The sequence below is a fragment of the Lontra canadensis genome, unplaced genomic scaffold (genome assembly GCF_010015895.1).
Source record: "Lontra canadensis isolate GAN:19392208 unplaced genomic scaffold, GSC_riverotter_1.0 scaffold21, whole genome shotgun sequence".
Classification (NCBI taxonomy): Eukaryota; Metazoa; Chordata; class Mammalia; order Carnivora; family Mustelidae; genus Lontra; species Lontra canadensis.
In genome coordinates this window covers 10,365,617-10,391,286 of record NW_022631015.1, presented here as the reverse complement: position 1 = coordinate 10,391,286, position 25,670 = coordinate 10,365,617, and the positions used below count along the sequence as shown (strand labels likewise).

The 25,670-nt window shown below is 40.6% G+C and overlaps 1 protein-coding gene across 3 annotated transcripts in view; it reads left to right on the top strand.

The window, feature by feature from the left end:
* MAK (male germ cell associated kinase) overlaps positions 1–22,253 on the top strand; it is a 51,440-nt gene extending 29,187 nt beyond the window's left edge. Inside the window, exons 9-14 of one of the 3 annotated variants that reach the window (XM_032861559.1) lie at positions 3,525–3,697; positions 6,487–6,635; positions 13,341–13,472; positions 15,155–15,229; positions 17,643–17,762; positions 21,785–22,253. In XM_032861559.1, coding sequence (XP_032717450.1) covers positions 3,525–3,697; positions 6,487–6,635; positions 13,341–13,472; positions 15,155–15,229; positions 17,643–17,762; positions 21,785–21,939 — 804 coding nt within the window. In that variant the 3' untranslated portion in view covers positions 21,940–22,253. Of the gene's footprint in view, positions 1–3,524; positions 3,698–6,486; positions 6,636–13,340; positions 13,473–14,053; positions 14,172–15,154; positions 15,230–17,642; positions 17,763–21,784 lie in introns of those variants that run through there. The other 2 variants (XR_004383153.1, XM_032861560.1) reach the window with 2 other exon arrangements.
* The last annotated feature ends 3,417 nt before the right edge of the window (positions 22,254–25,670 follow it).

Genomic DNA, 25,670 nt, shown 5'->3' with positions numbered 1-25,670 from the left:
CCTTATATTACCTGTCCTCTTCTTTAAAAGAAACATCCCCAGTTCCCTCACACTCCACACATGACATCATTCACCAATGACTGAGTAATCCTTGGTTCCTGTGTAGGAAGGAGACTTTGAGTCCCCTCTCCATCCTGCTTCCCATTTAGAAAGAGGCTGCCATAGTAGGGGCAAACCACAGGCAGGGCGTATAAATCATGGGAGAATCACCTCCAACATTCCAGAACCATGTCACCAAAGATTACGTTTTTGTTTGTTTTTTTCTCTTGGGAGGCACATCAGATGTTGACTCATACTGAGAGGAAAAGAAAAGAAATGAATATTTATTGAGTATCTGCTAAGTGCCATGTACTATGCTAAGGCCTTGTATGCATTCACTAAGTTATCGACCCAGTAACCTAGTGCTCAATTTTTAGATAGCTAATAGGTTCCAGAGAAGGGATTGAACATCTGTCAACTAAAATTCCCAAGTCTATTTTCTACAAGTGCTTTTGCTAAATCACATATTCTTTACTTCTTTCTTGTGTGGGGGATTTTTGCAAATTACAAAGTGTGATCTCTAGGATTCAAAAAATTGCAAGACCTTACTTTTACCCTTCCAATTTCTAAATTATTTTGTCTTGTCAGTTCAACCATTCTGCCTAGCATGTCACTAACTATGCACTTGTTTTTGTTGTTCGTTTGCTTTTTTTCCTCCTATACCTTCAAGATGAACAGAATGGCAATGAGCCCTTGGGCAGGCCACTGGGACCTTCTTGTACAGTGACACTGACCCACTGAGAGTACTCTTGGTCAGACTACTGAATAATGTACTTTGTGTGCTTGGGCTGCTATAACAAAATACCATAGACTGGGAGGCTTTAAGCTGGAAATTTATTTTCTAGATGCTGGGAAGTCCAAGATCAGAGTGTTAGCCAATTTGATTCCCAGTGAGGGCCTTCTTCCTGGTTTGTATAAAATGCCTTCTCACCTTGTCCCTACGGGGCAGAGAGGGAAGGCAGAGAGAAAAAGCAAGCTCTCTGCAATCTCTTTCAGGAGGGCCCTAATCCCATCATGAGGGTCTCATCCTCGTGACCTCATCTAATCTCTAGTTACCTCCCAAAGGCCACTTGTCCAAATACCATCACATTAGATTTGGGGTATAAATTTTGCGGGGGTGTACAAATTTCAACATATAAATTTTGGGGGAAAATAAACATTGAGTCTGTAACAGTACTGACCCACCTTTGTTGTCCTTTTGTCACTTCATTTCACTGACAGCATCAAAGACTAGTTCAGCTACTCTGTTGAAGGCCACAGAGACCACATACATTCATTGTTTGCTTTGTAGAAAAAATGGTGGCCTATACGATCTACCCACATTTTTTCCCTCAGTGCTCAAAAACTTTACCTTTAATAACTGAGTTTAGATCTTTGCCCTTATCCTATACCAAACATATTAAAGTGTAATTTGCAAAAATCCACCTTCTACTTTATAAACATTATTTATATTTGCCCCTTTCCAGTCTTCTCAGACATCTTGATATTACTGACATGGCTCAGCAGCCTAGAGCATCAGCGCCCCAAAGAATAACTCAACAGAAATAAGAGGCTCACGCTCCGCTAACTATAACCTTTGATTAGCTCTGCTTATCTGGGATCTTAGATTGTTTCATTCTCTTTAGTCTAGAGTTAATTTTCCCTGGCAAAGAAAACAACAGTATAATAGAAGTCAGCAAACACCATTTCTGTCATCAGCCATCACTAAGGCACCATGGGCTCCAAGCAATAGCATATCTATTCTTTAAACATCTTGCCTGAAACTTAGTTGTATATGCTTCCAAATTCCCTGATTTTCAATTGCCTTTTGGATTTTTCCATTTATGTACCCCCCAACTGCCCCAGATAAATTTGAATAAAACCACTGTGTGGTCCATGGCAGGTTTTCTTCCTCATTCCTTATTTTTATCAATAGAGCCACCATCCTGAAACAAGCAGGCTAAAACTTTTAGTCATCCCTGCCCTTCCTGTCTGCATCCATTAGGATTACATTCTTCTGTGACTTATGATGGAAAATGGACCACTGAGGCTCAAACAATAACGGGTTTTTTCTTGAGTAACAAGAAGTCAGATGGTGGGCCAAACCAGGGCTGGTGCAGATTATAGAAGGAACCACCAGACTGCTTCCGTCTTCCTGTTCTGCCATACTTAGCAGGCTGCTTTCATTCCTCTGGCCACAAGATGACTGCCGCTCCTTTGGGATAGCGTCTGGATTTTCGAAGAGGGAAGAGTGAAAGCCACTGGCATGCCAAGGGAGTCCAAAAATAGCTCTCCTGGAAGTCCCTCCTGTACAATTAAACTGACAACTCATTGGCTAGATTGTGTCACATGGCTACATAGAGCTGTGAAGGAGGCTGGGATTTCATGTATTTTAAGTAGGTATATTGAAAGGAAGATGGGAAGAATGGCTACTGAATGGGTAACCTGGCAGTGTGTGCCACACTCTCCTCTGACCTCTGTTCAGGGAGATGCAAAGTTCAGTCCTTTTATTCCTTGTTAAGAGCAAATGTATTCTTTCATGACCATACCAGTATAACTGTAAAGACTTCCTATTTGAAGAGCTTGGCCTTTTAGAATGCTGCCTTTATCTCACCACTTTTTAGCTCAGAGACATCCAGTGTTCTTTACTGCCCACAGGAGAGCTGCAACTCATTAGACATACTGAAGGCCGTCAAACGCTGTCATCAGTCTGTCTTTGCAACCCCATCCTCCACAACTTCCAGCACCAACCATCTGCTTTGATAAGCTAGGTCTACACTTTCTTCCTGGAACAAGCTGGCACTTTTCTCTTTTTTCTTTCTTCTTCTTTTTTTTTTTTTTTTTTTAAAGTAGGCTCCATGGCCCAACATGGAGCCCAACATGGGGCTCAAACTCACAACCCTGAGATCAAGACCTGAGCTAAGATTAAAAGCTGAATGTTCACTGACTGGGCCACTCAGGTGCCCCTGGCACTTTTCTATTAGAAAGTCATACTCTGTATATTTCCTCTTCCAAACTCTGGAACAATAGTAATAACAACCATACCACCTAACCTTAGTATAACTCTTGTTATATGTTAGGCCATATCCTAAGGACTTTCAAGATATTTTATATTAAATTCAGAAACACTAATTAGAGAAATACTGCATATCTCCATTTAAGGAGGAAGAAACCACCAAGGCTTTGAGAAGTCACTTGACCAAAGAGACACAGTCACACATGACACTTTTCCAAATTATACATCAGTGAGGAGTCAATTCTGATCCTAAATATTCAAGTCTCACCCCAGCCCAAATCCAGAGATCTCTCCTCCCTCTGAACTCCTATCATATTTTTAGCATGTGCTACCTGTTTTTGTTAGTACTTTTCAACCTGTATATATGTATCTTCTTAACTTTATGGAATCCTCCTTGAGAATGGGTACTTTTGGTATCAACTAGAATAGCTTACGCATAAAAGGAACTCAGCAAATGCTACGGATGATGATGTCTGATTTTCCACCACAGAAGCCAAATGGCACACTGGGTCATAAAAGTGCTAGGAGGCGTTGGGGTCAGACTGTGTTCAAGTCTGGAGATAGCTGGGAAGAATTTGAGGACTGTGATCTCGGAGCCTCCCATTCCAAGAAGCCAAGCATGAACATATTCAAAGAAAAGAGGAAAAAAGATTCTCCATTTCGGTAAGATTTCACATTCCAGGAAAATATATTTTTATCATGCATCAACTTATATTACTCATTACGTATAACTGAAGATGTTAAAAGACAATAAGTAGCTTACCATTGTTTTCTTCCACATACCCCAGATCTCTACGCATACCTCTGGGAAAGTAAGAATCTTGACTTCTCGCGGTAATGATTCTCAGTATTAATGGCTGAGTGTTGTGTGTGTCCGGCGGGGCAGAGGGAGGGGAAGAGTTCTTGTGAAGTTGTTAGTGTGCCCTACTGAATTATGATCGCCATCATTCCCATTTGAAATCTGTATGCCTATTTGAAGAAAAGCAAAGCTCAATCTATAAAAGTAACGGTTTCCTCTGATGGTGCTCAGATTCACTAATTTGTTTGCTATTCTAAACTCTTTTGATCATTTCTTAAACTTTTTCTGGAAGTTTCGTTATCTCCAGCAGTCCCTTTTCTAAGTTAAGTCATCATTAGCGCACTTTTCAACTTTGAGGTGAGGGTGGGTTAAATTTTATGAACAAAAGCTTGGAAAAATATTGTCTTTTTTTTTTCTCTTTGGAACAAAAGAGGGAGAAAAATATTGGCAGGAGGCAGGGAATTTTATCTAATAACTATATGGCATTTACTTTGGGACACACATGTCTCTGAAGTACATGGAAGGTTCTGTTAGGAGGACTTACACTTGAATAATTCTTTGTCAATAGGTTTCCAGATGCTCAAGTTCCATAGGTACTCTTCCATAAAGTACACGAACTTGAGAACAAACATGCTTAATCCCCCTCCCACTTTATACCAGAGGGTCACTCCTCTCAGCATTTCGAATCTGGAGTGGCATGAATGCATAACAACCTTTGAGATGCTAGACAAAGGGATGTCAGAAGACTGCCATCTTCAGCTCAGAAGGCTTTGTTGTCCTATACGTATTTCTCTTAGGGGAAAGAAAACCCCACATTAGAAATTGGGTATGTTAGCCAGTGTTGGAAAGCATGGGGATTCAGAACCACTAAAGCACTAGAGCCTAATGATGCTTATTCTTTTAAATGTACTAGAATGTTCTGTGAAACTGTTGACTTTTTTCAGAACCTACAGATATACATTGTACATAATTTTTTGAAGATTCAGTGTTTTATGGAATAAGGTGCTTAGAACTTTATCAACTCGCACCATGAAATACTCCAATTACAGTTCATCTTCATATTTCATCTTATGAATTATTCAGTTTTCTATATACTATTAAGAAATAAGAAAATGATTTAATTTATGATTAAAACTTATAGATGTCAAGTTAAAGATAGAGAGCTACATAGTTGCTTTTTTCTTAAATAATTATTTGCATCTGCATTGATATACTATGTAGATGACTTGAAAACTTTTTTTAAACCTATGTAATCTCAATTCCAGCTGAATTTTATCATGTGTTAGGTGAAGAGATTTGAATCAAAATCTATAGTTAAAATCAAGTTTGTAGTCCATATACTTAATTCTGGCAAGGGAACAATTGGTAAATGTCTTCTGTAACATTTATTCCTTTTCTCTTGAAAGTCTTTAGAAAAACTGTATGACAATGAATTCTTAACTTGTATTTCTTCCATTTTTATTTTTTAGTATCTTCAAATGGCTTTATATAATTTAGACATATAAGAATGATTATTATTAATATACTCCCACATATTAAGTACCTACCTAAATTTTAATTTGTAATCTTCATGTTCCAGTAAAAATAGTGTAGAACAGAATACTGAGAGTCAGGTTGGATAAACAGGTAGCCTAAAGTCAGATGAGGCCTAATTCAAAACTTATCTAGATGTCTGCCTCTCTCCTGTACAATACTTGGTGAATTGAATGCACTCTGCTATTCTCTGCATAGGCTTACTCAAAAAAAAATACAACGGATCAAATACTAAAGTGTGAAACTTTCATTTATTAGGCTGTCATTTTTTTTAGCAAACAAAACAAAAACAAGATATTTATACTTAGACTTGTATGCATGCGCGATAGACAGTTACTAAACACCTAGATGGTATTAAGCAAAGGTAGGAACAGGATGTGTCTGTCTTCATCCCATCAAATGTGTAACAGTGGAAATATATAACACAAGAACAGAACATGTATTAGGTTCTGCTAATAAAGGAGCTCTAAGGAGCTCCAGAGTTCTGCTCATGGGCAGATCACTTTGAGGAGGAGCAAAGTCTTTTTGGTAAGAGCAGTTTTTGAAAACGGGTAGGATTTCAGCAGTTGTTGGTCTATGGTGGGCTGAGGGAGAGGGAAAGGACCCAGAAATGATTGAGGCTGTTTTTAATGAAAGGGTCCTCCTTGTGTCTAGGGCTACCCCAGAGCAGGTTGGGGCAGCCAGAAGATCAAAGGGCCAACCAAGACAGGGTTGGTCCGAGGGAGTCCCAGACAACCTTACTGACAGACATTGCTTTCATAGACAGGTAAGGGGGGCTATGATTGTCTTCCCTTTCAATGTGCCGTCCTCCCCTGTTATAAATCCACAACTGTAGCAGTGGCCGGAAAGCTAGAAACATTACACACAGGCAGTGTGCTGCTCAGTTATAAAGCTTTCTGTTGCATAATGTTTAGTATTAAGAAGGATTGTGTGGACAGCCCAGTATCTGTTGGGGGAGAAGTTGTCATTTAGTGTCCCTGTCAGCAAAAGGACTCTGATGGAAACTATTTAAGTGAGGTGACCTTGCCCTTGAAAAGATGAGCAGGGGGTGGGTGAGAACACAGTAGCTGTCATCGTCACATGTTTTCACATTGTAATGCTGCCTTATATTATTTTCAAGGCTTCCAGACTCCATCCCCTCCAGCTCCCACCACTCCGCAGGGGAAAACAAGAGCTTACCTGCTGCTTTTCCCCTAAAATCTGATCCTGAACTGTCAACGGCCTCAACAGCTAAACAGTACTACCTGAGGCAATCAAGATACCTTCCAGGTAAGCAGTGGAAATGAAATGTTTGCCGCCAACCAGAAGACAGGTCAGGCTCAAGTGTCTTGGAATATTTTTGTAGGAAGGGCACCAGTAAGATAACAAGTATAATCACAGTGCTCTTGGCCGGCTCTGCCTTGCCAGTACTTGTCTCCAAGGACTTTTCTCAGTCTCTTGCCTCGGTCAAGTCTGCTCAAGAAATGCTTAGTCAAAAATCAGGATGAGAACAGGCTTCAAAAAAAATACCACTCTTGCCCACCAAAGCTATGCCTTTAAGTGCTAAATTTTGGTAAAATAATTCTGTACCCCCGTTACACCATTTCATAAAATGTGGGATTTTACACTGTTTCCTAAATGATCTGGATTATGGTTTGGAAAGATCATGGTGGGTTGAGCATACTATGCACTCAAGAGGGGCAAGGAGGCTGGTTAGGAGCCCAGTGCATGTGTCTGGATAGAGACGGTAATGGCTTGCTCTGGAGTGGCGAACGTGGAGACAGAAAAATGGGTAAAAGCTCAGTGTATTTCAATAGTGGAAAGATAAGACTTGCTCACAGACCAGCATGGATGATGATAGAAAACAGCAGGAATTAATGTTGGCTACTGGGTTTTTGGTGGCAATGACTGGGGGGGATGGTGGTGACTTTAGCTGAGAAAAGGAAAATCAGGAGAGGACAGGAGGTATGGAAGTGGAGAAACTGGAGTTGAGGCTGGGATGCCTAGCAAACATCTGAGTTGATCTATCTAAGACGACTGAATATATGAACCTGGAGCTTGGGAGAAAGATCTAGACAGATCGTGGGGAATTTATGTTGTGCCTGCAAGCAGCACTTTTCTCCTCAAAATCCACTTTAAAAAGAGAAGTTTAAATTTAATGAAGTCTAAAAGGGAATCAATTTTTAATTGACTATGTATCTATATAGATATATCTTTAGTCCAAAAAGAGGGAGAGATAAAGTTTTCATCTCTGGGCATGGCTATTTACAGCTTTCTGAATAGTAAAAAGGCCACTGGGTTCATGTGAGGAAGTCTTCCATGGTTTCATCTCCCAGGAATTTGGGAAGGAGGAATAAGGAAGACAAGACAAGGGTGAAACTGGATTGTTAGCAAGAGATTGCGGCATAACATTTTTCCATTTATCTTTTAGGCAACCATATAAATTTCAGTTTTAGGAATCCAGTAGAGATCCACTCCTACTGTCAATAATTGAAAGGAAAAAAATGAAATTACAGAAGGGCTTTAGAAATGGACAGGAGAGAAAACAGAGGCACGATGGCTGTGTAGGCTTAGACACACGTGTCAAAGAAGTTGAAATAAAGGTAGGGAGAACAAGGCCAGCGTTCAGACAGCACTTCTCTGCTGAGTAGTTAAGAAGGAAGATACTGTCCTATCCAAGAGAGATTGAAGAGATTGGTATGAAGTTATCCAGGAAGGAGCTAAAACTATAACCCTGGGTATTTGGAGATCTGTGGCTTCAATGTCTGTTTTGTTTCAGCCTTTAGAGAGGGGGTGGCCCAGCTGGTCGTTAGTGGATGAGCAGCAGGTCTCTCTGTGTGGATGGAAGGGCAAGACGTTGTGGGACCCATGGAGAGCACACACATTCATTCATGGATGCTGTCCATTCCTTTGTTTTATTCATTCACTCAGCAATATATATGCAGCACTTAGTATGTGCCAGGAACTTAATGAGGCACTGAGATATCTGTATAGCACTGAACAAGACACACAAGGTGCGTGCTCTCTGGAAGCTTACGTTCTAGTGCAGAGAGAAAAGGCAAATTCACAGATGGTGATGAGTGTTGTGGAAGCAGAGAGATGACCTGGAGGGCGGCTGTGGGGGGCACTCCCCAATCCCTTCACCTCTGACTTGATGCCAGAAGGAGGAGGAGGAGGCGATCAAGCAGAGAGCTGAGAGAAGGGTTTTAGGTGGAGGGAACGACGCTGGCTTGAGTAGATCAACAAGCGGCCTATCTGGAGCTTAAAGGGCTGAGGGGAGAGCAGTGGGGGAGGGGGGAGCCAGCAGGGCTCAGATGAGGGAGCACCTTGAGGGCAGGGGAAGGAATTTGGGGTTTGTTCCAGGTCCCATGGAGGCCTTTGAAGGAATCTCAGGTGGTGAGTGACACACGACACGTGTGTTAGACTCTGCGTAAAGGACGGATTGCAACAGGGCAAGGCTACATGCAAGGAGGCCAGCTGGAAGCTACCGCAGTCTCCTCCAGGGGAAAGATGACGACGACCTCTTGATAGATTTTGGAAGTGGACTTGCTGATGGATGTTGGTAGAAAAGAAGGGAAAAGGGAGTTTGGAGCTTGAATCCGAGCTGGGTGGTGGTGCCGTGCTCTGAGATGGGGGAGTGAGGAGGAATAAAACTGGGTGGGGAAGAGGTAGATAGTCCTGTGCGTGGGCTGTTGTTTTTGAGATGCTTGTGAAACATGTTGGTGTGGAGAGGCCACTCCGATGGAAGGAGGGAAGAACCAGGAATGCGGAGGAGGGACCTGGGCAAAGGAGAACAGATGTAGGAGTCCGCAGCAACTCCCAGACAGTATTTAGTCCATGGATTGACTAGGATCACCTGTAGAGAGATTGGGAATGGGAACCATGGTAGCGGTAGAGGAGAAGGAGCTGAGAAATAGGAAAGAGCCAGGCAGATGATGGGGAGACCAGGCACAGGTGATTTCCAAAGGCCAAGAAGGGAGCGTTTACCTGAAAGAGTTTACTGCTGAGCGCTTATAAGAAGGGAGAGAAATGCCCAATCACATTTGACAACGGAGAAGTCCCTGATGACCCTGGGCGTGCAGTTTCAGTATGGAATGGTGAGGGATTGAAATGAGTGGGTTGAAAAGCGATGAGAAGTGAGAAAGTAGCGACTGAACAGGCATACTACTCTTTGGAGATGTTCTGCTGCGAAGAGGAGCTTAGAAAACAGAGCCATACTGGAGCCGGCTCAGGGAGCACATCAATGGTGGGGATTCTGGGTCTTTGGAGCTCATCTACATGTGGACAGGAATGATGGTTTACAGAGGGAGGCATTAATCATGCCGGAGGGGAGGGGGATGCCTGAGGGACTGAAGTCCTTAGGAGGGGAGAAGAGTTGGAATTAAGACCATAAAACATGGGGGGCGGCACTTTTGAAAGCAACAAAGGCACTTCCCTTGTAATCTCTATCTAGATACCTGGAGGTTTGTAAATGTTGGTGTTGGTACTGTGCGGGAGTTCTGATCTGACTGCAAAAGTAGGAATGTAGCAAAGTTCCCAGAACACAAATTCATGGGGGATACTCTTCCGTTTGGGTTAAAAAACAAAAATCACTCAGCAAATTGGTATTTTTATCTATACAAGGAAGCCCTCTGGTGGTGGGAAAGGCAACTGTAAATTTTTGTTAGGATAAAGGGATGCAAGGTACCTTGTTTTCATATTTCTGCTCCCTAAAGTGGATTTCTGGGACATATTTTGGGTATCTGAGACTGGTCAGATCACTTCCTTCTTAAAAGAGAGATGTAACAGTTTCGCAAATTACTGTGGTTCATAAGCATGGCTATAACCGAAACTTAATAAACAGACTTGAAATTAGAAGTGCATGAAATCTCAATTTGAGCTTTACTATTCCCCTGTTGGCCTTTTTTGTCTTGAGGATGCCCCTCTAGAGCTGGATGAGATTTGAAACTAGAACTGAGCTCAGTTCAGTTACCTGGACAAACATTTATTGAGCACCTATCATGACCCAGCAACTGCAAAGGATAGAAACTGTAATAAGAAGTGATCCTTGACATATGTGATCCAAAGTTATTTTTATAACTGAGTATCTTCAGGATTAAAAAAATATGTATCTTTGGGGGTCCTTTCTTTTTTTTTTAATTATAAATCCAAACATAAAAGGTTTTATTAAGCATCAACTTTTTTAGGATCATGAGAGCTCCAGAAATGTACCATATACTTTCAGGGCAGCATGACATTATACAAGAATTGGCAGATCTGTGACACTGGCCTTCAGGGAGAGAGACGCAAGAGTCATAGTTACTGACCTGCTACTGACCGGCTGTGTACTGGAGCAAGACTTTGAGATTCTGTTTTCTGTTACTTACAATGGGACTGCAGTCATCGCTCAGCTCACCCTGTAAGCCTTACGTATTTAATGATAGCAAGGTAGTTGCAGTAGAGCGTGCGATGCAAGCGCAAAGCATCTCTCGGAGGTGCCTTCTGGTCTCCCGTCCTGCTCCCAGCACCAGGACTCCAGCCCGCATGCATGGATGCAGCCACGCTGGCCCAGAGACCGGCTCCCTCCACAGCGCATTTGAAACCCTGCTCCTTCCCGAGTCCCTTTATTACTTCTGTTCCTCCTTCCTGCTCCCCTGGCCTTGTCTTCAATGTCCCATGCCATTTCTACACTTGCCTTTCCTACCGTGTTTTAAATGTCTTCACAGGACCCACACATCCCTATGTGACTTGACCCCTACTCCCCTCTCCAGCCTCATTTTGTGCCAGTCCCTGGTCTTCCTTTGTCCACGGACTCTCTCCCAGGGCTTCCCCATCTCGGGTCCCCAGCCTACACTGTGGCCTCTCCTGACCCCCAATCAGATTCACAGTTCACCTTAAAATTCCTATTTTTTTAAAGAAAGAGTGATAGACCTTTTAAAGAAACTTGCTTCTGTTATTTACCTGCCCCCCTCAGCACCAGATTCTTTTAAACAATTTATATACCACTAATTATCTATTTATAACTTTTAATGTCTCCCTTCCCATTAAATTATAAGAGCCACAAGAGTAGAAACTAGTGTGCTGTGTTCACCACATTTTGTCCAATGCCATATACACTGCCTGGCATGTGATAGGTGCTCACTAAATATTTGCTAACTGATTTAATCTCCTCTGAGGCAAGGGATGATGGTATGTTCATTTCTACCTCTATCCCAGTGTTTGCTATATAGAAGGTGCCAAGTAAAAGCTTGTGAACTAAGATGTAAATGACTTAACAGTCTAGATTGTGTCTATTTCCAAGAAATCTGGAATCTTCAAAAAGACAGCAGTAAAGCAATTTTCTTTGCTAATGGATATATTTACTTAAAAAAAAAACTAGGGGGACGCCTGGGTGGCTCAGTTGGTTGGACGACTGCTTTCGGCTCAGGTCATGATCTCGGAGTCCCGGGATCGAGTCCCGCATCGGGCTCCCGGCTCCACGGGGAGTCTGCTTCTCCCTCTGACCTTCTCCTCGCTCATGCTCTCTCTCACTGCCTCTCTTTCAAATAAATAAATAAAATCTTTAAAAAAAAAATCAGGGATATCACAAGACTAACTTGATTAAAAAAATAATTGAGGTACTCAAGAGCCCATTCTTTTTGAACTACACTTATGAAAACAGTTCATTTAAGGTGATTTTTAATTTGTCCCCCTACCAAAAAAAAAGTTTTGTGTGTGTGTGTGAAGATTTTTTCACGAGTTATTGCTATCTTCTTTAGAAAGTGCATCTTCTTTATTGTCAGGTAATTGCCTGCTATAGTTCAATTTTTAAGTGTTTTTATTAGAAACCAAAATCCGGGGGCACCTGGGTGGCTCAGTGGGTTAAAGCCTCTACCTTTGGCTCAGGTCATGATTCCAGGATCCTGGGATCGAGCCCCGCATCAGGCTCTCTGCTCAGCGGGGTACCTGCTTCGTTTCCTCTCTCTCTGCCTGTCTCTCTGCCAGCTTGTGATCTCTGTCTGTCAAATAATTAAATAAATAAAATCTTTAAAAAAAAAAAAAAAGAAAAAGAAACCAAAATCCATATGGAGCTATATGCCATAAGAAAGGCAAATTATTTACCTGGCAGAGTGTTTCATTAGAGAACTGGTGACCAGTAACCTTGAGGTACAAAGCAACCTGGTTTTTTTCTGTCTTCAGAACTAGGGATATTATTACATGCCTCATAAATGGGAAACTTTGCTAAGGAGTTCATTCTGAAAAGCAAGAGATTGTCCCACCTGGAAAAAAATTGCTAATTTCCTATATTATTGGTAGTTCCCAGTGAGGATTTTTCTTGTATTAGCTGAAGAAAACACTCATGTCCAACCCAGAGGCTTTGATGGTGTGAGGTCTTTACCGTCCCGTATGTTACATCCAACTTATGGTCAGTAAAAAGAAAGCAAGTTCAGAAAACTTTCAAATATCTTAAAAAGTTGAAACACCACCCTTTGACCACTAGTACCAGAGTCCAAAGTTGACTCCACGTTTCACAGATTTCAGAAAATCAGAACTACTTTGTTTAAATTTTACTAGGTCTCATATACAAATAAGCTTCATAGATAGATGCTGACATATCTGCTTCCAAACTTTAAATTCCCTTGAGTTCTTGGTCACACGTCTGTTTTCCTGGCCACACTAAGTGTTCCTCCAGGGTCTGGCCCAGAGTTCATACTGAAAACAAGTAAATGACAAGGAAGTATCTTTTTGAAGAAAATGTTGTTACCATCTCCATTTTTGTAAGACATTTGGCTATGTTTAACCTATTATTTCTTGTATGACAGAAAACATCTTATGTTTATAAAATACACTGTGAGGATTCCAGGTTATTGGAAGTATTTCAGGTTAAGGCAATTATCTGCTACATTGCAACATAAATTTATTTCCATTCTCCTTCTCCATGTTATTTCTGGTCTTTATCTGAAATGTATTATATATTTTTCCTTCAAGTTAATGATCACATGCTAACCTCTGAAATGACTATTTTGCTCTTCTAAGGTGTAAATCCCAAGAATGTGTCCTTGGTAGCCAGTGGAAAGGATATAAAACCATATACTTGGAGTACTCAGTTATTTCCTAAGTCATTGGGACACGTGGGGGCAGAACTTGCTTTCAAAAGGAGTAATGCAGGTAAAGCAAAAATACATTTAAAGTATAATTTTACATTGTTTTTCTTCTGCAGATTTTTACTTTTAACTACATTGCAAGCTGCCTTCTTCCAATGGAGATGATTTTGGGGGTACACAAAAGCTTTCTAACTGGTACTTTAGCACAGATCATTTAAAGGCAATCATTTGCTAGATCTCAACTTCCATATGGATTCTGTCCTAAAAAAATGCATCTTCCTGAACAATGGGTCTCTATTCTCTGACTTTACAAAAGAAAAGACAAATTCTGTTTACTAGGGTATGTTTCCTATTTCCCCAAAGAATAAAAATCTCTGGGGTGCCAGTCAAAGACACAGTTTCATATGTTGGGATCAATGTTGATAAAGTGAGTAACTCTTGATGACTGGGGAACAAATCCTGTTTAAGTCATGTGGCTTCCAGTTCTTAGCCTAATTGAATTATCAGCTGACAGATAATGAAAACTCATTTTCAAAATCACTGTATGATTTTTGGTCTAGAACTCTGAATAGAGTTCAAAGACTGTTGTGACAAAGCTATAACAGAACACCTTTCATTCCCAACTATCTGTTTACGTTAAACAAGGTTTCTCAGTGCTTCCATCTCCAAAAAGGAACAAGAGAAAAAGGAAGAGAACTGGTGCTGAAACCTGATTTTAGCAATAAGCAATACTCATTTGTGGATACAAGGACAGCCTGAAAAGGTGCCATCTTTCTCAGTGAGATGAATTTCTCCAAAAAATAATACCTTTCAATGTTCAGTAATCAAAATTTATAGTATCCATCTTTTTTGATTAATTATATGCAATGAATTATTGTAATTATAATGAACCTAATCTAGGAAAAGGTATTTTAACATACTTATGGCTATAAAAAAATTTCTTTAAGGTTTCAATTTACACATACTTTTCAGCGGTCAACTTAAAGACTTTTAAGCCTAAAACTATATTTGGATAAAATTTGGGAGCTGACATGAATGAAAATAAAATTTTAGAGAGAAATGAGATTAAAGTGAAATTTCCAATGGTTAAAAGAAATGTATTTATGTATTTTGTAAGTCAGTATTGGTAGGCATAAAATCACCATGGTATTTAAATCCCATTGCTTAACGTTAAGTTAGAGATGTAATAGTTTTATTTTAAAATGTCTATAATATCCCACAAATGACAACTTTACGAACTATAAAACTTACAATGAAAAATTTTACACAACAGTTTAAAGTGTATGAAGAAGTAGAGTTCTTAATATAGACAGATAGAGAACTGGATCCAAAAATATCTGAGATCACTGATGCAGCAAGTGAGTAGTCTACTGGGGTGTTCTGAGATGTGACAACACACTCTGGACATTTTAAGTTTTCCAGATGCTCTGAGGACTCAATTTATCTGTTTAATAGTGCTGAGGTATCAGACACTGCAGCACTAATTTACTTATATTTTTCCACTATTTTAAAATAATATTCACTGAACCAGCTGGTTAAGTACACGAGTTTAAATGATCCCACTACAACTTTGCGTCTCGGGGGAATACAGAATTGGCTGGCATCAAAGGAAAGCTGTGACCACATGTGAGAACAGTTTCTTATGTCCTTCCTGATTTTTTTCATTAATCATCTAACCATTGTTTCTCTGCTTTTCCTAAAACATTCTTCTTCTTCATTCTTTCTTTCCACTTGCCTTCTCATCAGAGGAAAGCATAATTAAACCAATTGAAAAACTATCATGCAATGAAAGTTTTCCTGAAAAATTAGAGGACTCACAAGGTAATTTCTGGCCATTGTAGATGAGTACAACTTGTTCTTTGAATATCTTGTCCAATTTTCTTTTCCACATTTGCCCTGAATCCTGTCATACAAGGCCACTATGAAGGCCAATCAAGGTTGCCTGCTTTTAGAAGTTAGATCAGAGCTGGGAGAAAGAAAAGCACTCCACGTCCTCAAGAACACCGTTCTTTAGCAGTCAGGATTCTAAACTAACTTGCTCTTAAAGCTCTAAGCTCATCTTCTTAAATTAATAATGACACTTTATATAAATGAAGCAAATCTACTGAGAGTAAAAATTAAAAGAATATTTTCTAATTTGTAATCAGTATTCCTGGAAAATCTTTTTTAAAGTTCTGAAACTCATTTCTTACGCATTAACAATCACTTAAAAGTTAACCAGGTTAATAGAAATGGTGGATTTCCTAGAGATTCACTGTTGCTGGTTTAAACAGTGCTAACTATTGGCTTCAGCCTGAAACTTTGAAGCTCACAAGGTACTTCTAAATAAGCCAAAATAATGAATTTTTTGTTCATTTTTCCTTGCAACTTTCTCCCTACAGCCCATTACCTGCTCAGCTCATGGCTTTTAGAATCTGACCTATCCCATCCCCATTCTGTCACTCAGTAGCCTTGTGATTGTGGACAAGTCAATTAGGCTCCCTAAGTCAGTTTCCCTGTGTAGCAAATGAAGGACATGATATTTACCAAGGTTATTACTATGTAGCCATCCCTAGGATTTTTGTCACCGTAAGCATGTAGCGTCTACTCTGAGGAGGCGGAGAGCCGGAGCTGCCGCTGAATGGGATCACTGCCGTGAACTGCCTTTCAAACATCTTTTGATGTAAAAGGCTGATGAGTGATTTAGAAATGGGTACTCAAGAGCTAAAAGAAAGGTCAAATTAGGCAGTTGTGCATATGCAGAATTCTGTAGTGCTAAAAACTGTACAAACCGACGTGTTCACTGTCTAAAGTCTCCCTTCTGCGGTGACACTGCTGCCTGGCATTTGTTGGTTCAAGAGCACACACTTACTGAGGGCCTCCTGTGCAGAGCGCTGTGAGAGACGTCAGAGACAAGAGGTTCAGAGGCCAGACGTGTGAACCAGTAGCGCTGTAAGAGATGCTTCAGTCATAGCTCACCATCACCGTCAGAGTCCTGGTCTACCTCCTTGCTGACAAATGTGTCTTCTTTCCTGCATAGGAAGGCTCCTTGAAAGAAAATTATATTCCTTTTCCTCTTATTTCCAGTTTGCTTCTCAGCTCACTGTGGTCTGTCCTCACCTGGACTCAGGCCACTGAAACCGCTCCTGCCAGGTCCTGACATGATCCTAGTGGCCAGATCCCCCAGCCAGGCTAATCCCATCAGATCGCTGCCTCCTTCGGTCTTCCTCCTTTCTTCACACACTGTGTGCTCCTGGACGTTCAGATCCTGCTCGTCCTATCATCGACCACCCTCTCTCTTCCCTCTCCTCTGCAGGTCCTCTTCTTTCCTGTCTCTTAATGCTGGTGTTCCCTGGGCCTCTGTTCTGGACCTTTGCATAGCCCACAAGCCCTCCGAGCTGGCTCCTCCAAGCCATAGCCCCGTAACCGCCATCCCTGGCTAATTCTGTCTCCAGGCCGGTTTAACCACAACTCCGGTATCCCACAGGCACCATATCTTTCCAACAAACCTGTTGCTGTTCTTAGTCACCTAAGATACAAACTGAGGGGTTTGTATTCCTCTTTCCCTACCCTGCCTACCCCATACACCCACTTAGTTCTCTTCTCCATTGCCTTTGTGACTCCCTTAGTTCAGACTCTCATTTCAGCTCGAGCAGTGACCTCCTGTCTTCTGCCTTTAGCTTTTCCCCCTTCAGCCCATCATCTACTGCCCCAAGGCCGATCATTCACTAACAGTGATGAGGATGAGGTTGATGACAGCTGACATTTACTGAACACCAGATTCTATGCTAAGTGCTTTGCATACATTTCATTCACTCTCTACAGCAACCCTATGAGAACAGGTACAGTTACTATAGTGATTTTACAGAATGAAGAAAAGCAGAGAGCACAGGAGGGCCGGGGGCCTCCTGGCAGGAAACACACTCAGGTTAAGAAAGAAGTCATAAAAAAAAAAAACAACAAAAAAAAACCTGGTATGTTCAGGGCAGACAGCCTTGGGTTCACATTCTAGCTTGGTCACTTACGGTGATCATTTAAGCAGGTTCTAAGAGCCACAACGTGTGGATAAAATAGGCATGTGAAGGGGCATTATACGGACTCAGCAGGATTATCTGTAAAGCTATTGTGCAGCGCTTGAAATAGAGTCAATACTCGAAAAACGGAATCCAGAATTGGGAGGGGTGTAGTATTCGTTACTCCCTGGTGCTTTAAAATATTCACCTTCTGACTATGAAACTTTATGATGCGTCACCAGGAAATCTTGGAAGCTATGCTACTTACAATCAGTCAGGATATATTCCTTCCTTTCTCAAAAAAGAAGTGGGCTCAGCTGGCCAGAGGATACACTTAGCACCTCTCACTGCAACAACATCAGGTAAGAACGACTTTACATAGTTTTTGAGATTTCTGATCAGAAAGGAGCTCTTTTGAAGTTTATACCATCACTTGCCCCAAGTGAAGACTCTTAAATCAGTCTCATTAACACAGTTCTAATCGTTTTTGGCAAAATGTCCTTTCTTCTTCTGAAGCTGTGGTCTGAGGGTCTGTCCTAAGTGCTCCCTCTGCCTAAATGGCTCCTCTCTGCCAGGCGCACATTATGCCGTTTACTCTTCACAAGACTGGACGAGGGAGCCCTTCTACAGAGGAGGAAACTGACATGAAGCAGTTTACCTAGGGTCACACAGCTGGTCAACGGTGCGGCCGGGACAGCAACTGGGTCTGGGTAATTCCAAGGAACATGCTGTGCTAGCCAACGAGACGGAAGGTGGCATCCTTCAGAGCTTCCCACCTGGCACCTAGCCCAGAGGGGAAGTTTAACCAATGCTGAGACACTGTCCGTGTGCCATTTCCTCTGCAGTTCCACTGTACTGAACCGAATGGTGGCCGGACTTCCACACCACACTGGCTTTGCAACAGTGAGTGGTGAAGGGTTGATTCCTCGGTAGCGTGGCAGGACAGCCACGTTCAGGGGTATGCCCTCGATCATCAGGGTCGTGATTCTCCCATCCAAGTACTAACCAGGCCCGACCCTGCTTAGCTTCCAAGATTAGACGAGATGGGGTGCGTTCAGGGTGGTATGGCCAGAGACCAGGGTCATGATTCTGTACTTGAGCTTGACTAGATCTGGCTGTTCACAATAATTCTCGAAATTATTCTAATCTAAAATAGAGGTCCTCATGAAAGTGCCTAAAGGCGAAGGCAGATAGAAGTTTGGTAAGATACAAAGTTGTAGTGTAATAGCGAAGTTCACTTGAAAAGTAATCTTGGGTTGTGTCCTAGCCAGGGGCTTATGTTAGAACTCCTGATCCAAGCTGCCAGTCTTTAAAGGTCACACTGTTGGAGCTAAACTGTAAAAAGCACTGGACGTCTATAATTTACTCTCCCTTAACACAGAGTAGAAATAAATAGTACTTAGTTACCTTATCTGTGAAGAATTGCTTCCTTATCCCTCTGCTGAAACAAAATATGTTAAGTGAACACTCGATATACAGCTATGTTGTTGTTGCTTTTTTTGTTCAAAGCCTCAGGTATTTTAAGCCAACCTTATGGTAAGTCACCAGCCATGGCTTAATAGCAATTTTAAAATAAAAGCAGAAAATCATAATGTATCAAATTATTTTGTTATCTGAGTACCTGCTCTTACAAAGTGAAAGTAGGTGTCTTTAAGACTATTTTTAGGGACGCCTGGGTAGCTTAGTGGGTTAAGCGTCAGCCTTCGGCTCAAGTCATGATCCCAGGGTCCTGGGATGGAGTCCCGCATGGGCTCCTTGCTCGGCAGGGAACCTGCTTCTCTCTCCGCCTCTGCCTGCTTGTGTGCTCTCTCTCTCTCTCCTTCTCTCTGACAAATAAATAAATAAAATATTTTTTTTTAAAAAGACTATTTTTATAAGATACTGAAGGCCTTTACATGTTAAGTATTCTGTCACATTAGCATGCATAGTCCTATCTACATTTTTTTTAGTAAATGCTCTCATAACTTTTTATCTCTTCATTTACTCTGCTCATCAGATTTTCCTACAGATGGTGGTAGGAGGATAGGTAAAAAAAAAGAAGTAAATATTAATCATTCTCGTGGTCAAGGCAAATGCTTAGGAAACCACTGTTCTGTAAGAGATGAGTCCTCCAGCACTCCCACCCGGGTGGCAGTTTCCCACAAGAAAACAAAACCAGGTCATTACCTTTTTTACTCAACTATTTCCCCTTCTCATGTAGCCTGCCTCCCTCTCTGCTCCTCCTTGTCCTCACTCTCATGTTTTGAGAAGAAAATGCAAATTAATTGCTTCCAGCTTTCCCATGTAATCTCTCATCCCAGACTTCCTAACGCCGCCACCTCCCCTTGCTCTGATGGTAACAAGGACTTTAAGGAGGGACTTCTTTCCTGGACAGCCACCCTTTACAAGGGCAGGGAGGACCCTGATCTAAGTGCACTTCATTCATTAACTTGACTACGGAAAGTACTATTATCATGATCTGTTTTAGAGGTTCTGCTTCTTGCTAAAAGTGACACAGTGGTGGCACTGATTAAATTCTTAACTACAGGTGAACATCTTTCCTTCAGCACACATTATTTTTACAAGAAGTTAAATGCCCCTGATAGGACACATGTGGTTCTTAAATGCACAGCAAACCTTAGAGGCTTCTCTGCCCTATGCTCAGGACTTCCGGGTCTGGTCTGGCAAAGACACAAAAGCATTTCCTGCCCTCCCACGAGATCTCGGATCCTTTGTTAGGGCCTAAGTTCTTCAGCAACAGGTGCTTGAATCCTAAAACTATTATCTTTCAGATAGGAATCTAAATGTCAACACTATATACTTCTTGGCAAAACAATCCCCTCTTCCAAGAAGGTTTCAAAAGTATCTGCCTGGACAGGGTTTCAAATTCATTTAGGACTTGACGCAGCTATGTCATGACCTGGAGAAAAAGCTGTTACTCCCCAAATCCCTCATTTTGTACCCCAAGGGCCTCACCCTATTAGCCGAAGGGTTTCTCTGAATCACCAGGGCTTATGGCCTGTCTCTCTCCCCTCCTACCCTCCCCACCAGTGCTATCATCCATGCCCAGTACCATTTTGGCCTATAGACCTCAGGTTTGGGTTCACAAATTTAACACAATGGCGCTTTTCTACACTCCCGTGGGTTAGAAGTAAAGGGCCATTCCTGGAAAACTTGGTTAGTGGTTTCATCAGTTTTTCCTTAACAGTTAAGGGTTGATTGGCTCTTCTAAACACTCTGTCCCTGCTTCATTAGGTAGCTTTCTATTAGCTTCAACCCAGAGAACTTTAAACCTGGTAAGAGTGAGAGGACAGGACAGGGTGTTCCCTGGGCAGTTCCTCACTTAATGCTATTCCCCGTTGAGCGGAGGTCAGAGGGACAATGGACCCATACTGCTCCTATAATGTTCCCTCTACTACCAGGTTTAGAGAAAGTATAGATATAAGCAACAACAAAAACAGGGAAACCATGTACGTGAATATGGTATAGTGCTAGGTGTACAAAAGGGTTAGACTCATTTCAAAATTGACACTTAGGAGTTTAATCCAAGTGCGACAGCCACCACACAGTGTGAAGATACTTAAATCTCAAATGGACAGATCAAACATCCTTTTGAGAGCTGAGAACACCTGACAATCCGCTGTAAATGTGAAGTGAGGGCGGGTGAGTGAAGGACTGGGGACGAGATTGAAGTTCTCTACAAAATGATTTACTGCTTTGTCACTGAGATGTTTAAGCGAGTTTAGCTTGTAAATTGTTCAGGTAACAACAAATATTTAACAAATTAAAATTGCACGAAGGTTTGGGATCTTAGGAATGGCTCACCTTTTAAAGGAATTGTTTTCATCCATCATTTTCCCAATTAAAAAAGTTTCTTGCCTCTAAAGACCCCATTTTCATGTTTAAAAGAAATCTACAATGCGATCCCATCCCTGTAGCTCCATGAAGCCAGAGACTTAGAGGATTCATAATTACAAATAAATTTTCTGTAGTGGGTATTACATTTGAGTATTAGTCAGATGTAACCACTGTGTGACTTTACAAAGTCACTGGCACTGTGGGTACTACCTGTTGAACCTGACCCAGAATTTCTTGGTCATCCTGGTTGATGTTGCCTACCTAAATGTGTTAAGGCATTTGAGTAAACCCAAAAAAGAAGCGGCAGCAGTATCAGAACTGTAAACCAGAAATATTGGCTCTTAAGCTACTAAGAATTCTGTATCAACAGCAGAGTATACTAGAATTTTTAGTTGTGATATTTAGAAAAAAATATTAGAGACCACTGAACTAATCTTTTAAAGATAAACTCTGGATTCCCCCATCAAATAAAAAAGATAAATTCCCTGATTTTAAATTTGTTAATGAAATGAATAAAATTCCAACTTCCAATTCTTATTTCTTCCAGAATATACCTGGAACACAAAACCTGGTCGGGGGCAGTTTTCAGGACGTACTTACAATCCTACGGCCAAGAATCTAAATATTGTGAACCGTGCACAGCCGGTTCCCTCGGTGCATGGAAGGACAGACTGGGTGGCCAAGTATGGCGGCCACCGGTAGGAGTCTCGTGTGAAGCCCCGCAGCACTGCTCCAAGGAGCCCTGCAAGTCCCCTGACCCTAGGAAATGTCTACAGATGTCATGTCTATTTCTACTGAGTTCTGGAAGGAATATGCAGTAGTGGGTACTTTGAAGAGCAAAAACCATCTCCTATTTTCTTTCCTAGAAATGAAATGCATATTCTTAGCATTGGTTGCCCACAGTGCTCATATACGGGTAGGACTTTACAAAGTATTGAATAAAGTATTTGCCAAAGTATCAAGTATTTGATCTACAAATTAATAGTTACTAAGTATGGTAAGAATCCTTTTTTTTTTTTTAAAAAAGGCCTTCAGAAAGTGTTTAGAGTGTTTCATCTGTTTTTGCTAAACTAATTTAAAATTTCCTCAGTTGGCCTCAAAGGATTTTTTTTTAATAGCAATTAGGTGGACTTCTGTGGGCTGTCAGTTATGGTTCTTATCTGGCTAAGGCTCTACCCTACCAGTCTGGCAATGGCAAAAGACGCTCATTTATCATATGCTTTTCTACTTTGAAATTATGGAAGCGATGGTTAATTCCATCTTGAGCAGGATATCTTTCCTAGGAATAAATTTACCTTTAATAACAAAGATCTCAAAATTATGTCACCCAATTTTAGTGGAGAGTCTGTTGTTTGATTTTGACCAACACAACTCCTATGAACTCATGGTGACTATCAAACCCAATGGCTTGAAGACTCCCAGATCAACCAAGTCAAGGTTCTCTCATCTTCACATCATTAAGAACGTTCTTGAAACTGTGATGTATGTTCACCATACTTTGAAAGCTTTTTTCATATATTTCATATATTCATATATATTTGAAAGTTCACTTTCAAAATACTTTGCTTCCATGTTCCTACTAGACACAAAAATGAGGTGGGCCAGCTTGTCCCCCGAAGCAAACTGCTGCTGCTGCAGATCACTGACCTGGCTCTGACCTTGACATTAACTCTGAGGAGCAAATGCATTCAGTTGCTATAGCGGTGATTTCACTTAGTACAATTTTGTTTTCCCTTTAGTTTCTAAACTGGTACTTAAAATACACATTTTGAACTCGGGACTACTCTATTTAAACCTGCCATTTTATGGACTGGACATTAGTACTGTATATTCTTTTTAAAGAATAATAATGTTATTATTATTTATGTATTTTCTGACTTTGTAACAAATCCTAATGTAATTGGTATCATCTTGTGGACGTTATCCAAAGACATCATAAAATGACAGTAATATGGTTATTTTTGTATAGAAGATGCAGCTCACCTTGTTGAAAAATGTTAAAATCTGAAGAGTTATTTATGTTGATGGTAATGGTTATATATATTTGTACAGTTCTAATTAATGTCTCAAAGCTAAAAAATTATTTTGTGTTACTGGGAAGCTTTTATACTTCTCAAGAGATATTAAAATAAATATGGTTAACTGGTATGTTTTCTTTATACTTTTAAAAACTTTATACTTATACTCTGAGGGCTATATGTCATTTTCATTATTGACTTTTGTTTTTCTAGCAGTTTTAGGTTTATGGAAAAATTCTCTGCAAAGTACAGAGTTTCCATATACCCCCCTTCAGGCCCCTCCCCAAATTTTCCCTATTATTAACATCTTGCACTAGTGTGGGACATTTGCTGGAACTGATGAGCCAGTATCAGTACAACTTTAGTTCACAGTTGACAGTAAGGTTCATGCTTTGTGTTGTATATTCTGTGGGTTTTGACAAAATACATGGCATGTATCCACCATTACAGTATCCTAGAAATTAGTTTCATTGTCCTAAAAATCCCATGTTCCACCCATTCATCCTTCTCTCCCACCCCCCAAACCTTTAACAACCCACCAATCTTTTCATCTCCACTGGGCTCCTGTTCCAGAATGTCACATAGCTGGAATCATACACCAGCTTCTTTCATTTAGCAAGACGCATTTAAGTTTTTTCCACGTCTTTTCTTAGCTCGATAGCTCATGTCTGTTTATTTCTAACTAGTATTTCATGGTATATATGCACCACAGTTTGTTTATCCATTCACCCACTGAAGAACACCTTGTTTTGAAGTCTGGGCAATTATGAATAAAGCCGCTCACCCCAGTAGCAATCTAGCATCCAGATCTTGAATTCTAGTACCACCGTCCAGTAAAAGGAACCAGGGCTTTCTGGAGAGATGGCTGCTTCTAGTACTGAGCGTGAAATAAACAAGCTGATACTGGAGATCTTATAGTGTCAGAAAGTACAAAAAACAAAACCAAAAAGCCAACAAGCAGAAGCAGCCCACACTGATAGTCTAGGTAAAAGACAGAGGAGCTCCTAACGGAAGAGCTTCTAATGGCCCAAACTGCAACAATTTGAGAAAGAAAATGAAGAAGTAATTGTATTATAACCCAAAGTGGGAAATACATATCCTGGAGTCCATACTGATATAAATAAGTAAATAACTGAGTAGGGAAAAGAGACAAATCTCCTATGCAGAATCCCAAATAATTTATACACTCTGCCCTCAAGGAGGAAGAGTTCAACTCCCTAGTCCTTAAGTACAGAATGTGCACAGTGACTTCCTTTCAAAGAGTACAGTATGGGAAGGGGGGGAGAGGAATAACTTCACAGTGGGGAAGTCTGAATACTACCTGAAGCCAGATGATCAAGGTCAACAGCAATAATACCTCGGTCATATGTGTCACCTTAATATTCTGTGATGAAAACAGCATTTTAACTCTGTGGTCTTCCTCCTACAATTTCCTAACTCCAGACTAACCATAAGGGAAACACTAGACAAATTCTAACAGAAAAGCATTCTACGAAAGACGTGGTCTGTACTCCTCAAAACTATCAGAGTCATCAAAAACAAGGCAAATCTGAGAAACAGTCATAGCCAAGAGAGCTTAAGGAGACATGACATGTAATTGTAACATGGGATCTTAGGTGAGATCCCATAAAAGAAAAACAGTATCAGTTTTTAAGAACTTAGAAAATCTGAATAAAATACGGACTTCAATTAATTTACCAATATTGATTCATAAGTTCTAACAATTATTTCATGCTAAACTAAGGTATTAATGATAGGGAAAACTAGGTGTGGGGTATGTGGGAACTCTGTACTGTCTTCTCAAAATGGTCCTAAAAAGTGTATTTTTAAAAAGAAGATTTGATCAATTTATAAATCCAGCAATATTTACTAAATGCCTACTAAGTACTAAGTATAGTATATATAGTAGTGACAAAATGTCATTTTCTCTGACCTCATAGAACAAATATTCTGGAGGTAGACATTAAACAAACACATATGACATTGTATACTGGCAAAGTATGATGGGGTTAAGAAAAAAAAAGCAGGACATTAGGGAGACTAAAGAAGAAATCTAAATGTTGAGAGACAACTGAATGGTTTTAAGTGTAAGAGTCAAAATATACTTGAAATATGCCTCACCTGCTGGGTAGAGAAAGAATTGTTGAGCCAAACCATGAAAACAAGGAGTCCTACTAGAAAATTAAAAAATGGTGAGGCTTAGACTTATGTATTGGCAATTATATGGAGCAGAGTAAGTATGACTGTTAATAGAAAGCTACTGGGTCTTAGTGTTACTCTTTCTTGCTGCTTTACAGAACTTTCTTCAGTATGCTTTTAACTGCTTGTCTTGGGTTTTCTAGATAGATAAATATATTAACTGTTTAAAATGTTTAATTTCTTGATTTTTCCAGCATTTATACTTATTTATTTCTC